This window comes from Delphinus delphis, chromosome 13, assembly GCF_949987515.2.
Source record: "Delphinus delphis chromosome 13, mDelDel1.2, whole genome shotgun sequence".
NCBI classification, from domain to species: domain Eukaryota; kingdom Metazoa; phylum Chordata; class Mammalia; order Artiodactyla; family Delphinidae; genus Delphinus; species Delphinus delphis.
Genome location: NC_082695.1, coordinates 34092743 through 34109147, shown reverse-complemented (window position 1 = coordinate 34109147; position 16405 = coordinate 34092743). Strand labels below are relative to the sequence as shown.

At 39.4% G+C, this 16405-nt stretch overlaps 1 protein-coding gene across 14 annotated transcripts in view; it reads right to left on the bottom strand.

The window, feature by feature from the left end:
* The window catches only part of DLGAP1 (DLG associated protein 1), a 320351-nt gene that overhangs the window by 172450 nt on the left and 131496 nt on the right, over positions 1–16405 (bottom strand). For all 14 annotated transcript variants that reach the window (XM_060028714.1, XM_060028716.1, XM_060028715.1 and 11 more), the window contains one exon: positions 1880–2057. In XM_060028714.1, coding sequence (XP_059884697.1) covers positions 1880–2057 — 178 coding nt within the window. The remainder of the gene's footprint in view (positions 1–1879; positions 2058–16405) is intronic.

Sequence of the window (16405 nt, the reverse complement as noted above, 5' to 3'; positions counted from 1 at the left end):
GCTTAAAAGCTGAAGTTTTAATTAATCTTCAGTCAGTTCCATTCCTAATGAATAAAGTCCAGTCCCCTGGGCTCTGCATGGAAGGCCATGTACAAAACATGTCCCCAGGACAAAATTCAGAACAGATTTCCCATTGCTATAAGTATTCTGAGCTCTAACTACACTTGAGAATTCATTATTCCTTGAATACGCTTTAGGCCAGCATTTTCAAAGTTCAGATATATACGACGTTAATAGGTACTACTTTATTAATGTATTGCTTTATTAGAATCACTTGGAATATTTGTGAAAATGCATATTCCTAGACCCTATGCCTAGAAGCTCCCTCTTTAGAATCCTGGGTACTGAACACCTTTTACTCATTCAATTTGGGATCCTGGTGACAATTTTTTGACCACAAAGAAAGTCCCATTTAACTTCTGGTTACTTATATATCTTACAATGTGTTTATAAGAACTAATATTATGAAAATATGAAGCAGTTGGCACAGTGCCTGACCCAATAAAGGCGGCTCTTATGGTTAATTCTTGCCCTACCTACCTCAGAGTGTTTTTTTTTAAATTAATTAATTTTTAGCAGCATTGGGTCTTCGTTGCTGCGCGTGGGCTTCTCATTGTGGTGGCTTCTTTTGTTGCAGAGCACGGGCTCCAGGTGCGAGGACTTAAGTAGCTGTGGCTCGCTGGCTTCAGGAGTTGAGGCACATGGGCTCAGTAGTTGTGGCTCGCTGGCTTCAGTAGTTGTGGCTTGTGGACTCTAGAGCACAGGTTCAGTAGGTGTGGCGTATGAGCTTAGTTGCTTCACAGCATGTGGGATCTTCCTGGACCAGGGATCGAACCTCTGTCCCCTGCATTGGCAGGCGGATTCTTAACCACTGTGCCTCCAGGGAAGCCCATACCTCAGAGTTTTTTGTTCAAGTAAACAACATTTGTTATTTACAGCACTTTTACGTTTTTTGTATGCTCTCCGTTAGACTGTAAACTTGGGGAGCAGGAACTAGGCATTATTCACCATTGACTAGCTGGCAAAATCTGGCCCAGTGTTTTGCTCATTGCATATGAGCTGAGTTAATAGTATGGTGCTTAGTTTTAAAAATTGTGATATAAATTAAAATTCAGAGCTCCTAAACATTATTTCAAAAAAATACCCTTTTTTTTTTGTCCTCCCAGAGGAAGCCCTGGAGCCACCTCCTGCTCACCTGGTGGCCCCTGAAAGCTGCAGGGTCAGGCCCTCCAGGAGTCCTAGGTTCAACCCTCCCTTGGTTTGGGCAGCCTAACCCTCTCCCACATTCACTGAGACCATCAGTGAGAGCCATCACGAAACTTTAGCTGAATATTTCGGATGCAACATTAAGTCACCTTTACTGAGTCTTCATCCCTAGTTCTGGGTACCAGTTCTTAGAAGTGGGCTTGTGTCTTATAACCGAGATGCAGTATTCACCTAGGATCCAGTTGGGGTTTAATAGATCGTATCTCATTTCCCATGCCTGGGTCCCTGTCTTGATTACCTGCTTAATACTTTTATGATTTGACACTGCCTTGGTTTTGCCAATGATGTCTACCCTGTCCTTCTATCCTGCAAACATCTTTCCAACCGAAGCCTCATCCAACAACTCCTTAATGACTACTTCGTTGGTGCCACCTGACTGCTAAGGAATTTCCAAGGACTCCCCTGATGTGCTTTAACCATCTGTCAAGGACCCCTCCCCTGCTGGTAGACTGTTGGTACCAGGAGCCCCCTGTGGCCAAACCAGGCCGCATTTAGACCTGACCTCCCGCCAGACCCATCAGCATCATTCTGGGGGGTGTCAGCCTCCTCACGTCATGCCCTCTTGTTTTCCACCAACCCTGGTACAGTTCACAGATGCAGCCACAGGGCTCACCTGGCTGATGGTGCTCATGGCTCGCATGTAGCTCTCATTCCTGGAGCGGAACTTTGGTGATGTGAGCAGGCCCGCAGGGTCAAGGCTGTCTAGGCTTCGGTTGATGGAGACCTCACTGACCGCCCTCAAGTAACTGTGACTCCGGATCTGGAGTTTGGGGGAGTGCTCATTGGAGATCCTGAAAGAGAACAACGAAAAGTGTGGGTTTAGTCCTGTTCTAACACGCAGGCGGTAATAAGATAGGGTAGGACTGTGATCGACGTGGCACCCTACACACAGGGGCAAATACTAGAGATGCCCTCCCATGGTTGCTAAACTCCCCCGTGGGGGTCTAGGAAAGAAAACGTTTGATGGGAAATCATTGAGATCTGATGACATCAGAGAGCAATTATAATTTTTTCAGCCCAGGAAATAATTTCCTCAATCATATTTTCCAAGGCAGCCTGGGAAGGAGAGTAGAGTTGCTACTGCCCTGCCCCGGACTTCTGCCCTGTGTAATTTGCAAGCTTTTCCTTTGTACCCAATTCTCTTCTGTGCCATCTTTCTGTTTTTGGACTTTCTAGTAACAGCAAGTGGTTATATATCTATAACTATATCAATCTTTCTATCATCTATTTATCTAATCTTGATCTCATTTAGTTGAGATATAACTTAGTGATCAAAACTTAAATTTTAGATGTTAAATATGTGCGCATATCTAAATCTTGATATCCAAAGACAAATCTTTGCAACTTTATACTCTTCAGATTTTTTCCAAGATGCATTTTTTATTTTATTTTTTATGAACACATATTTCTTTATTAAGTCAATATTTTTGCAAAATGAAAAAAGCCTTAGCATACAATATCTTTATACTTAAGGTAATAAATCTGGTTATTAAATGTATTCATATTTGATATATTAAATTCAGAACTATTCAACTGTTAATAAATTTCCCAATATATTTTATTTATTTATTTATTTATTTTTGCTATTTGACATTAGTCCTTTTGAAAAAAATTTTATTGCAGTATAGTTGATTTATAATGTTGTGTCCCAGATGCATTTTAAAATTATAAAAGTAGAAATTGCTCCTTGCAAAAAGCCAAGCTATCCACAGGTGCTCAAAGCAGAAAGTGGGTCTCCACTCTTATTCCTGCTCCAGAATTCCACTCCCCTGAAAGAACTACCCAGAGCAGCTCAGTGTATGTCCTTCCTTACCCTTTCTATACACGTACAGACAATTATTTTTTTAGTAATTAAAAAAAATTTTTACTGAAATATAGTTGATTTACAATGTTATGTTAGGTTCAGGTGTACAGCAAAGTGATTCAGTTATACATATATATCTATTCTTTTTCATATTATTTTCTATTATATGTTATTACAAGATATTGATTACAGTTCCCTGTGCTATACAATAGGTCCTTGTGGTTTATCTACTTTATGTATAGTAGTTTGTATGTTTTAATCCCAAACTCCTCATTTATCCCCCTCCCCCCTTTCCCCTTTGGTAACCACAAGTTTGTTTTCTATGTCTGTGTTTATTACTAATTTTTTTTTTTTTTTTTTGCTGTACGCGGGCCTCTCACTGTTGTGGCCTCTCCCGTTGTGGAGCACAGGCTCCGGACGCACAGGCTCAGCGGCCATGGCTCACGGGCCCAGCCGCGCCGCGGCATGTGGGATCTTCCCGGACTGGGGCACGAACCTGTGTCCCCTGCATCAGCAGGCGGACTCTCAACCACTGCGCCACCAGGGAAGCCCTATTACTAATTTTTAAAGTTTGTTTTCACGTGGGATTCAGGACGATTTTTCTTTCATTATTAAATTAAAAAATTTTTTGCTGTAACATTGCTTGCAATTAAAAATTAAAGTTGATAAGGAGATAGATGTAGGCCCAATATAGCTGCTGTTATTTATCATTATTCTGGAGATCCTAGCTAATGAAATTAGAAAAAATAAAAAAAGAAATACGAATATAAATATTGTGAAGAAAAGGTGAACTTTGAGTATTTACAGATTATACAGTTAATTAGCTGGAAGGTAAAAGAAAATCAACTGAAAAAGTATGAGAACTAATAAGAGTGATCCCCAAATAGTTACATACAGGGTAAAAATTGAGAAATTAATACTTTTTCTATATACTTCCACCACCAAGTAGAAATTTTAATTAAAAAAATCTCATTCAAAATGGCAAAACATTATAAAATAAGTAGAAATTACAAAAAAGAAGTGTACCAGAAATTTTTGAAAAAAGTGATAAAGCTTTATGGAGGGCAGGGTTTCCCTGGTGGAGCAGTGGTCAAGAATCTGCCTGCCAGACGTAGAGAATGGACTTAAGGACATGGGGAGGGGGAAGGGTAAGCTGGGACGAAGTGAGAGAGTGGCATGGACATATATATAATACCAAACGTAAAATAGATAGCTAGTGGGAAGCAGCTGCATAGCACAGGGAGATCAGCTCGGTGCTTTGTCACCACCTAGAGGGGTGGGATAGGGAGGGTGGGAGGGAGATGCAAGAGGGAGGGGATATGGGGATATATATATATATATATATATATATATATATATATATATATATGTATAGCTGATTCACTTTGTTATACAGCAGAAACTAACTATTGTAAAGCAATTATACTCCAATAAAGATGTTAAAAAAGAAAAAGAAAGAAAGAAAAAAAAGAATCCACCTGCCAATACAGGGGACATGGGTTTGAGCCCTGGTCCAGGAAGATCCACATAGAGCGGAGAACTAAGCCCCGTACACCACAACTACTGAGCCTGCGAGCCTAGAGCCCGTGCTCTGCAACAAGAGAAGCCACCGCAATGAGAAGCCAGTGTACCGCAAGGAAGAGTAGCCCCCGCTCACTGCAGCTGGAGAAAGCCTGAGCGCAGCAATGAAGACCCAACGCAGCCAAAAAAAAAAAAAAAAAAAAAAAAAAATGGAGGGCAATAAACAAGTCCTAATAAAAGAGGAAAACAAATTTCCTGGAGGGAAAACTCAATATTGTAAAAAAAAATTAAACTTTCCCTAAATTAATCTATAAATTTTATACTAAAAACTGAGAATTTGATTAACAGCCACTTTTTGCAGCTACACTGAAGGAGGGGACAAATTAGAACAGATCTAGAATGTAACATCAAAAGGAAACCTCTTATGTATTTTACTACCACAAAAGAGAAACTGATTGTTCTAGCAATGTTCCCTTTGGATCCTGTGCCATTATTGAGATTCCCCATGGACCACTTTATAAACGCCCATGCCAAAAATCCCAGCCAAAAAACAAATAAACTGAAGAATAAATTTTCCCTTTGAGATTTCTTCTAGGAAAAGAGAGACTTAGCTGGAAGCATTTATAACCTAAAGTTCACTTTCACATAGAACTTGAGAGGTGACAAATGTGTTTCTTTGGCTATTTTGTAACTGACCCAGAGCAATGATATTGCCAACATAAAAACTGCTGCTCTTCCAAGCGGTTATCAGGGCAGCATTGGGGGTGGCTGTTTCGTAAATGATCTCCATTCAAAAGAAGTGAAAACCCAATGTTTTGAGAAATGAGTGTCTGTCTGCTGGCTGAGATGGAGAAATGAAGCATCATTGAAATAATCATTCACCCTGGCCGCTTGGTATGAAATAAGGCATAATTCCCAAATTCCAAACTGAAAAATCATTCAGAAGAGATTGAATAGTTCCACTTGGTGAGTCATTCCTGATAAAACAATGCATTCTTTAATGATACACTGAATATAAGGAAATGAACTCTTTTATCTTGTCCGCTTAGAGAGCAGAGCCCACAGCTGTCAACATAAAGGGTATAGTACGTACATGTGCTCCTGACGCTGAAACAGTCATGAAAGAAATTCCGAAAAAGAATGCAGTGATTATTTTCACCTCAAGAGGAAGTTGATGTGCTAGGAAGGAAAGGAGTGTGCCTATTCAGAAATATTAACTCTCGTGTAAGATTACTTATTTATCAATGTTAGCCTATTCAAATGACATCCATCATTTTTCACTTTCTCCCCAGATTGCTTATGCTAAGTGAACCTCTCATGGCTTATCCCAACTGAACTGAGATTTTGGCCTGGTTGAGCCCCATTCATTATCATGTCCTTTAACTGCACCCAAAGGTGGGACGACGCCCTTAGGTGGCTGTGGAGCAGCTAGACAAACACACTTGGCTAGTGTATCAGTAAGAGCGCCACTGCAAAAAGAGAAAATGCAATAATACTTGGAACACAACATTTAAACAAAATTTTTATTTTATTAAAGTATAGTTTTTTTAATGTTTTAAAATATTTTAATTTTATTGGAGTATAGTTGATTTACCACAATGGAAAAGAATAGTGATAATAACCTATATGAAGTATAGTTGATTTACAATGTTGTGTTAATTTCTGCTGTACAGCAAAGTGATTCAGTTCCCTCTCTCTCCCTCTCCCTCTCTCTCTCTCTCTCTCTCTCTCTCTCTCTCTATATATATATATATATATATATATATAAAAATTTGTGTGATTATGGTTTATCACAGAATGTTGAATATAGTTCCCTGTACTATACAGTAGGACCTTGTTGTTTATCCATTCTCTATATAATAGTTTGCCTCTGCTAATCCCGAACTTCCAATCCATCTCTCCTCTACCAACCCTCTCCCTTGGGGACCACAAGTCTGTTTTCTCTGTCCGGAACACAACATTTTAAATCAATGTCCCCAAAGAGAAAATGATTAACCCTGTAATATGTCACTAAAATTATAATTCCACAAGATGAATAAGCTCTGGGGAACTAATGTACAGCATGGTAACTAGAGTGAATAATACTGTGTCATGTACTTGAAATTTGCTAGGAGAGTAGAACTTAAGCATTCTCACCACACACACACAAAAGGTGAGGTGATGGAGGTAATAATTAACCTGATTGTGGTAATCATTTCAAAAAACATGCAGTCAAACTATCCATTGTACACTTTAAGTATATACCATTTTGTCAGTTATAATATATACACGTTATAATATATATAAATATATACAAGTTTGTCAGAATGGATAATAAAGCTGAAAAAATATAACTTCAGATGGTTTGAATTTTTTTTCCTCCAGAGAAGGAAATGCTTCATGACTCTGTGACTCTAATGGGAGAATTTCTGGAGGTGATGGACCATCTTCCTGATTGATCTGTATCCTAATTTCTGGGTTTTTTTCTTTTCCCACTTTGCCTTGATTCCGTCTTATAAAAGCATTGAAATGTCAGGTTATTCGATAGGACTCAGAGGAAACATTTTATTGACTCTGGGGTTAATCCAATTGCTCTGTTTTGAAGATGAGAGGATTTTGTCCTTGGTCGTGACTCTGTTATCAATTCGCTCTCACAGGCATTCACGGCTTCAACTGAGAGGCTCTGATTCCTTGGGCCTCAGTGTGGAAAATGGTACTTAGTGGGCGACACTGCTCAGTTACTAGTTTTGGGGGATCTAATGCAAGGTGTTCTTTTGGTCAACCTGCTTTGGTAAAACCGAGCCCAGCGTTCTTCTCAGCAACTTCATGTGCGATGCCTTTATAGTCCTTCTGAAAGTATAAGTGGCATTCAAGTTGCTCACTTTGGCAGCTCTGAACTCTTGAGTTATTTCTACTTTATAATAATAGCTGACATTTATTACCATTTACAAACCACTTAGTTATTATTAATACCAACCTACAGATAAGGAAACCATGGTTTCAAGGAGTTATGTCATGTTCAAGGTAATTGAGACGGAACCTTGGTCTTTCCCTGACTTCTGTATTCTCTTCCCATCTCCTATATCTTGGGCAATCTTGCCTGCACTCACATGGGGGTTCCTATTCCTCTCCCTTGCCCTCAAATATTCTTATTCCCTAAGAATTTACAGTTCTTTATATTCTCATTTTTTCTACATGCTCTCCTTGGACAACCTCATCTGCTCAGTGGCTTCTACTACTAACTTTATCCTGACAACACACAGATCTATTGGTAGCCCATAGCTCTTAACCTTCAAAACTAAACTTCCAATTAACTGTGCATTTCTACCCAGGTGTTCCACAGGTATCAAATACTCATCACAACCCCCAAATGAACATGTTACCTTTTCCAATTTGCTCCTTTTTACTTATTCCACATTGAGATGAATGGCATTGAAATCTATCCTGTCAACCAAACCAAATATCCAGGTGTTTATCCTGTTTCCCTGTTAACTGTCCAAATCCAGTTGATGATCAAATTTTCTCAGCTTTGATTCCTGGTTACACTTACAATTCCTTTCCTCCACGTCTTCCTCACCCTTCTTGCTTCATTACTTCCTTAGTTCAGCCTTCATCTTGATCCTCCCAAACCAGGCTCCCTATGGCCGGTCTTGTCCCCTCCAGTGCATCTCCCTTCTCTTGCTAGTGATTAGGACACTCTCTTGCTTAAAAGTCCTCTGTGAATCCTCTTCATCGGTGGGAGAAAGTCTAAACTCTGTACTTACTTTTCTAGTATCACCTTTTGCTACTTCCTCACATGTTCCATGCATACACTCTCATGCTTCTTTATCTCTGCACATGCTGTTTTTTTGTTTTTTGCTTGGAATACACTTCTTCCTCCACTTTCTGCCCACAGAACGCTTACTTCAACTCATTTATCAGGTCACTAGGTGTTAGAGCACCTGTTGCCGGGAGAATCTGGAATCATGATTCCAGATCACTGAGTCTAATGGGATTCTAGTCAGTTCTCTTTAGAAAGCCTCCTTTGTTCTCCCTGACTAAATAAACTATTTCTCCATCTGTACTCCTGTAGTGTCTTTTATATTTCTGTGCCGCACACGTTTGCCATTGTTGTAGTTTTTTGTTTACATGTCTGTGTACTCCTTAGATTTTTGAGTTCTTAAAAGGTGGAGTCAGTATTTCATTCATTTTGTTACGCAGTGGTACACTAGCCCTTACATTTTTAAAGTGACTAATGATGACTAACACCTACCTGAGTGCTTCCTTTATGCCAGGCACTGCCCATGAATCACCCCATGAAATCGACGAATGAATACATAAATGAATGAGAGGGGAACTCAGTTGATCACTACTCTAGACCTGAAATAGTTTCCAAAATTTCAAAATTCTCTTACTTATAGCTAAAGACCCTATAAAGGATTTTAAAAAGCTTTATTGCGATAAAATTCATACACCATAAAATTCACCCTTTTAACAGGTACAGTTCAGTGGTCTTTAGTATATTCACAGAGTCGTGCAACCGTAACCACTAATTTTAGAATGTTTTCATTCCCCCTCCCTGTCAACATTCCTGTACCCATTACTAGTCTCTCTCTATTCCTCCTTACTACTGACCCTTGGAAACCACTAATCTACGTCTTGTCTCTGTCTTTGTCTGTTCAGGACCTTTGATACATATGGAATCATATAATCTGTGGCTTTTTCCCACTGGCTTCTTTCACTTATCATGATGTTTTCAAGGTTCATCCATGTTGTAGCATGTATCAGTACTTCATTCCTTTTTATGGCTGAATAGTATTTCATGGCATGGATTTATACCTTAATTTGTCCATTCATCAGTTGACAGACACTTGGTTTGTTTCCACTTTTTGGCTTTTATGAATTATGCCGATATGAACAGTCATGTTCAAATTTTTGTGTTGGCATAGGTGTTTTCAATTCTCATGACCGTAAAGGTTTATAGGAAAATATTATTCAAGATGACAGAGCAAGAAACTTCACATATGAAGTGGGACTTCTGGAATGACAGAGGAAGGACCTCAGTGAGTCCTATCCTACACAAAAGCAATTGCAGAACTACTGGCAACATCAACCATTACAGAACTCTGGAAATTGAACTCAGAGAACAAACTGAAAATTATTTATACAAGAAAAAGTACTGAATGTAGTCACCCCCATTCCCATGCTCCTCAGCTCCTTGGCATAGCAGCCACACACCACAGAAGCCTCAAAACCAACAGAGGGGATGCACCTCATGGAGCTCGGTTGAAAGCATCATCTTCAGTGCATGGTGATGTTTTGACTGGTCTCTCACCTCCCTGGAAAAGCCCCATCCCCAGAGTGTTGATACTATTTGATCTGACTGGGAGCTCAATTCTGTGGAAAAACCCCTATCCCAGGTTGTTACCAAAAACAGTAGTAATTGGCTGAAATTGCTAACATCATAGCTACCTGAGGTTATAATTTCAGTTGGAGCAAAACAAGAGCCTGGCTCAAAATTTAAAAGAAAGACCTGGAAAATCTGATGGCTATAGAGGATATTTAAAAGTTTTGATGTGCTGCTTAAGAACCTAGAAGGCTTCATATATGCACAAGGCTGTGCACATGCCCAGAAAAGACCTAAGAAAAGAAAGGACTTCGGTCACTCACCCGTGGCTGACCTTGAAACCCTGCATAAGCTGGAATTGAAAGCTAAGGCTGATTTGTAAACTCCCTGAAATTTGAAAGTGTGCCTTCATAGACAGATGCCATTGGCAAAAGGTGGAAGACTTATTGGTTTAAAGTATTTAGAAAATATTCTGACCAATCACTGGCTAATCACTAAACTATGATGACCCCAGGGTGAACCCAAGGAAGCCAGGTTTAAAAATAAAAGCAAGAATTTAAAAAGAGGAAGCAGAGAAGTCAGTAGATACATGTTGTAGGGAATGCATAATCTAAAGAGCTAGTCCAGGCAAGTTGCTAAAAAATAAGCAGTAGCAAGGTAGAACAGACAAACAAAATGAATAAAATAAACTGGGGTGGGAGGGAGAGAAAGGATGGAGGGGGAAATTTGGAGTTTAAGAAACTCAAAATATATATCAAATTCAGGAAGTGGGAAACATGAAGTATAGTATTAAGGGAAGGATACTTTGGATTATAAAACCATAAACAAAGACAAGGTAATGATTACCATAAAAGTCCGGAGAGTGGGTACTTTTGAGGAGAGGGAGACACTTGATCCGGATGGTAGTTTCAAGGGTATTTGCCTTATGATAATTCATTAAGTCATGTATTTTGTGTGATTTTTGTATACATGTTTTATTTTTCAATATAAAGATTTAAATAAAAAGGAATTGGGGAATAGCTGGTTCAAGAGTTGCTATAATATCTAAAATGTACGATTTTCCACAAAAAATAATGCGACCTGCAAACAAACGAGAAATTATGGAGCAAATACAGAGAAAAAGCAGCTAATAAAAAATGTCCTTGAAGGGAGCCAGATGTTGGACTTAATAGACAAAGACCTTAAATCAGTTATGAATATTTTCAAAGAACTAAAGGCACTATGTGTAAAGATTTAAAGGAAAGCATGACAACTATGTATCACCAGATTGAGACTATCAATAAAGAGAGAGATATAACAAAAAAAAGAATCAATAAATTTTGGAGTTGAAAATAATTATTTTCTGAAATGAAATACTCATTCCTAGTAATAATTACATAATAATAACTAAAATGAAAATTTTACTCAAGGGGCTTACAGCAAGCCCCTCGAAGAAAAATCAAACCTGAAGAGAGATTATGCAGCCTGAGAAACAGGAAAAGAATAAAGAAAAATAAACAGTTTCAAAGACTTGTGGGACACCATCAAACACATCAACATACATGTAATTGGAGTTCCAGAAGAAGAGGTAGAAAATATATTTGAAGAATTAGTGGTTGAAAACTTCCCAAATTTGATGAAAACACTAATCTACATACGTAAGAAGCTTAAAACACTTAAAATACTATAAACTCAATGAGATCCACACATAACCATATCCTTGCCATAGCATCAAAAGGCAAAGACAATGAGAAAATCTTGAAAGCAGAAAGAAATGACTCACCACTTACAAGGAATGATCAATGAGATTAAAAGCTGACTTCTCATCATAAACTATGGACGCTAGAAGGCATTGAGATGAAATATTCAAAGTGCTGAAAGATAAAGATTGTCAACAAAGAAATCTATATACAGAAAAACCATCGTTCAAAACAGAAGTTAAGACATTCCCAGAAAAAAAGACTGATTCATTGCTAGCCACATAGAGTCCTTTTTTCAAACTTCTTTTACAACACCATGTTGTTCCCTAAACGTTTCATTTTCCTTCTATTTCTTTTTTTTTTTTTTTCCGGTACGCGGGCCTCTCACTGTTGTGGCCTCTCCCATTGCAGAGCACAGGCTCCGGATGCGCAGGCTCAGCGGCCATGGCTCACGGGCCTAGCCTTTCCGCGGCATATGGGATCTTCCCGGACTGGGGCACGAACCCGTGTCCCCTGCATCGGCAGGCGGACTCTCAACCACTGCGCCACCACGGAAGCCCCCTTCTATTTCTTAGAATTGTAAATTCATAAAGCAATCCATTTTACCATCTGATTAGCCCTAGCCGAAGAGCACAGCTTAGACACAGGGGCAACTTTTATAGTTTAAGATACAAACCGAAGGAACAAACTCCTATAGGTCCCTTGCTATATTCTTTGTTGTTCTTCTTCCATAAATGTTTGATATGGGGGATGAATGTCAGCCTTATTTCTGGGAGACACGGCATTGTCAAGTGTTCTGGACCTTGCTATCTCTTAGAAGTCCAGGGTGCCGTAAAAGGGAGATGAGGACATAATCTTGGGGATTTCTCTTTGCTCCATTAGCTTCGCTCTGTAGAAAAAAACCGATAAGGGTTGGGATTGTTGACTTGTTCTACTGGGAAGATTATCAAAGAGCCGCAGGCTAACTCTCTGCAAAGCCATCTGCTCTAAGCTGGGATCATTCATTTTAGTTATAAAGTGGGTCTTGTGCAAAATACAGGTGCAGCTCTTTTCACAATAATTCATCAGCCACGGAAATTTTCAATATAAAATGTAATTCTTCCAGTGTGCCAAATATGTTTATCTATCACATTTAGACTCTTCTGACACTTGGAATTCAAACATTCTTTCCCCTAGATTCTCTAGACTGTGCAACATTAGATTTAAAACAATACGAATCAAATGCCAACTATTCGTAACGCTCGTGCTAGATGCTATGGAGGACACAAGATTCCTGCCTTTGATAACGTCAGTCTCCAGACAGAGACAAATACGCAGAACTTCCAGAGAGTCTGTGCTGTGCTTTTAATAGATGTTCAAGAAGAGGGTAGAAGGGCTTCCCTGGTGGCGCCGTGGCTGAGAGTCCGCCTGCCGATGCTAGGGGACAAGGGTTCATGCTCCGGTCCGGGAAGATCCCACGTGCTGCGGAGCGGCTGGGCCCGTGAGCCATGGCCGCTGAGCCTGCGTGTTCGGAGCCTGTGCTCCGCAACGGGAGAGGCCACAGCAGGGAGAGGCCCGCGTACCGCAAAAAAAAAAAAAAAAAAAAAAAAAAAAGACACTCTGTTGATCATTTATAGTAAGTTTCTGGGACACAAAATAATATAGTAGTATTTCAGGAACTAACTATTATTGCTATGACTGAAAACAGAAAAATGATAATTCTATTTGGTGGAAAGTATAGTTATAAATCTGAGTGTAATTTTACTGCTCTAGTAATTGCAAAACAGTAAAATAATTAAAACTTGGTACAGTATTATTGAGAATAAATGCTATTGCCATGATTAAGACATCCTGGCACATGATTCTATAAGCAGTTAGAGATTGCAGAAAGACTGTTGACAGGAGTCAGTCTATGAACTGGTTAAGGAAAGAAATAATGTCATCACTAAGGAAGATGGGATGACAACTGAAGGGTACTAGTTAGTAAAGAGCCCACAGTGATGATTCTTAGGAGGGGTGTAAATGCTGCTTTGAGCTGAAGGCAGAGTGTTTCTTTCAATTTAAAAATTGTCAGGGCAGAACAGACGTACTTACGCAGATGTAAGTTGACATTGACACATTGGAGCCGTTAAAGCCTGTGTGAAAGTACTTTGATAGATTTTTCATAAAGTGCTTCATATTCTGACTTAACTTTAGGAAGACAAAAAAGCAACTAAAGACAGAGTCTTAAATAATTCTTTTAATGTTGGTTTTCTTCTGTTCCTCATTGTCAAATGCTCTGTGTCTACACTCACTACGGGCATATCAAAAGATCTCAAAGAAGACATGTCTTCCGTGTTAACAGTCTTCAACTGATTAGAACACAGCTGTCGTGCCCCAGCTAAGCCTCCTGGTGACACGCCCCCTTTATCTGGTTCTCTTAGGTCAAGATCTGTAGGATCTCCGTTAACTTGATGACTCGTCCCTAAGGTTGGTCCAATTTGTTACTTTCTCTTTGACAACAGAGCATCTAGAACCGAACTCAGCCTTTCATATATAGACTGACAAGTGTGGAATACAGAATGGCTATTACTGTCTGTTCTGTAGAAAATCATCTTGGGGTGCAGTCTGAGAAAGCTTGTATAGTTTGGCATATAGTCACGCTGTTAGCTTCTGGTAAGCTCCCTTTGCGCAACTTCTAGATCTTCACCTCAAAAGGTGTTAAGTCATTACGATTTTTGACCCTTTCGTCCCTGTGAAATTGAAACCAAAGGCTAATCCTGTCATCCCCATACAATATACACAATATATCAGCTATTCTTGCCAGTTGTGTCACCAGCAAATGTGATAACAGAAGCAAAGAAGCAAACATAACAAAACCCCAAATCCGTGAGTGCTACAAGTTTCTACGCTTTACCTATAATATCTTACTTAGTTAGCACACCAATATAATGAATCATTATAACAGTTATGAAGCATTACTCTTCCTGTTTTATAGATGAGGAAACTGAGCCTGATGAGTTTGTAAACTTAGAATTGGAAGCTCGATCTATCTAATTTCTGTAGTCTTAACTACCTTGTGCCTTCCCCTTAAGAATGCCGTGTATTTTCTTACCTAATCACCTGTGAAATGATTGACCAGGAGTGGACAAATCCATGATCTTTTGAGTTGTCTCAGTCCATTAACAATACCGTCTTTGCTGTTAGGCTCTTTATCTTACACCTCTATTTCCCAGCCCATGCTTCTCTGATTTCAATTTTTGCCTGCAAGCCTATTGGGATCTACTCTTTTTTAAACGCTATCCTAAATGCAGTTGCATTCCTCTGATATGTCTCAACCATTTTAGAGAGGAAAATACAGGCAGTCCTATATATTCCTTTTTAGTAAATCTGTGCTGGTTCCCTATTTTCTAAATCATCACAAACCATCTGTTTAAAAATTCATTCTGAAATCTCCCCAAGGATTTACGTTAGATTAACGATTTTCAATTTTTAGAATCCTCTCATTGGAAAAACAGATAATATTTACTTTTTTCTTGGCACTTTTCCCATGGTTCCTAAAATATTACCAATAATGATTCTACAATTATACCTGAGTTCCTTTAGATGGAAACTAAATTTTCAGGGCTTTAAGTGTTTTCTTCTTATTTGTGGCAGTTACCTGGTTTTGGTTCTAAGTTGGGCTTAGGTAGTTGGCCATATTCTTTATTTGAGGAAGGGACACCTTTTTCTAATTTGTGCAAAAGTACTACATAGGCTAGCAGCAGCCCTGAATGTCTAGGAGTCATGCTTACATTAGGTCACAAGATAATTCCCCAATATGTAATAGTTTATTCTACTTGGATGGGGTATTCCACTTGCAGAGATGCAAGGCTGGTTCAAAATTTGAAAGTCAATCAATGTAGTACCATATTAATAGGCTAAAGAAGAAAAATTACATGATCTTATCGATTGATGCAGAAAATGCATTTGACAACATTCAACAACTCATTCTTAATAAAAGCTCTCAGAAATATAGAAATAGAAGGGAACTTCCTCAATTTGTTAAAGATTATCTACAAAAAACCTACAGCTAACAACAAGGCAAGGACGTCCATTCTCACCACTCTTATTCAACATCGTGCTAGAAGTCCTAGCCAGTGCAATAAGGAAACAAAAAGCATACAGATTGAGAAGGAAGAAATAAAACTGTCCCTATTTGTAGGTGACACGATTGCCAACATAGAAAATGCCAAGGAATCTGCAAAAAATTCCTGAACTAGCAATTCAGCAAAGTCACAGGATATAAGATTATACAAAAATCAACTGTATTTCTGTATACCAGCATGAAGACATGGACACTGAAATTAGATATGCAACACCATTTATAATCACTTAAAGGGACCTCTCTGGTGGCACAGTGGTTAAGAATCCGCCTGCCAATGCAGGGGACACGGGTTCGAGCTCTGGTCCGGGAAGATCCCACACGCTGCGGAGCAACTAAGCCCATGTGCTACAACTACTGAGCCTGTGCTCTACAGCGTGCGAGCCACAACTACTGAGCCCGTGAGCTGCAACTACTGAAGCCCGCCTGCCTAGAGTCCGTGCTCTGCAACAAGAGAAGCCACCGCAATGAGGAGCCCGCGCACTGCAATGAAGAGTAGCCCCCGCTCGCCACAACTAGAGAAAAGGCCCATGTACAGCAACGAAGACCCAATGCAGCCAAAAATAAATAAATAAATAATTAAAAAAAAAACCCCAAAACGAGTGTTGCCTCTTTTAAAAAAAAATCACTTAAAAAATACTTAGTTGGGCTTCCCCGGTGGCGCAGTGGTTGAGAGTCCGCCTGCCAATGCAGGGGACGCAGGTTCGTGCCCTGGTCCGGGAAGATGC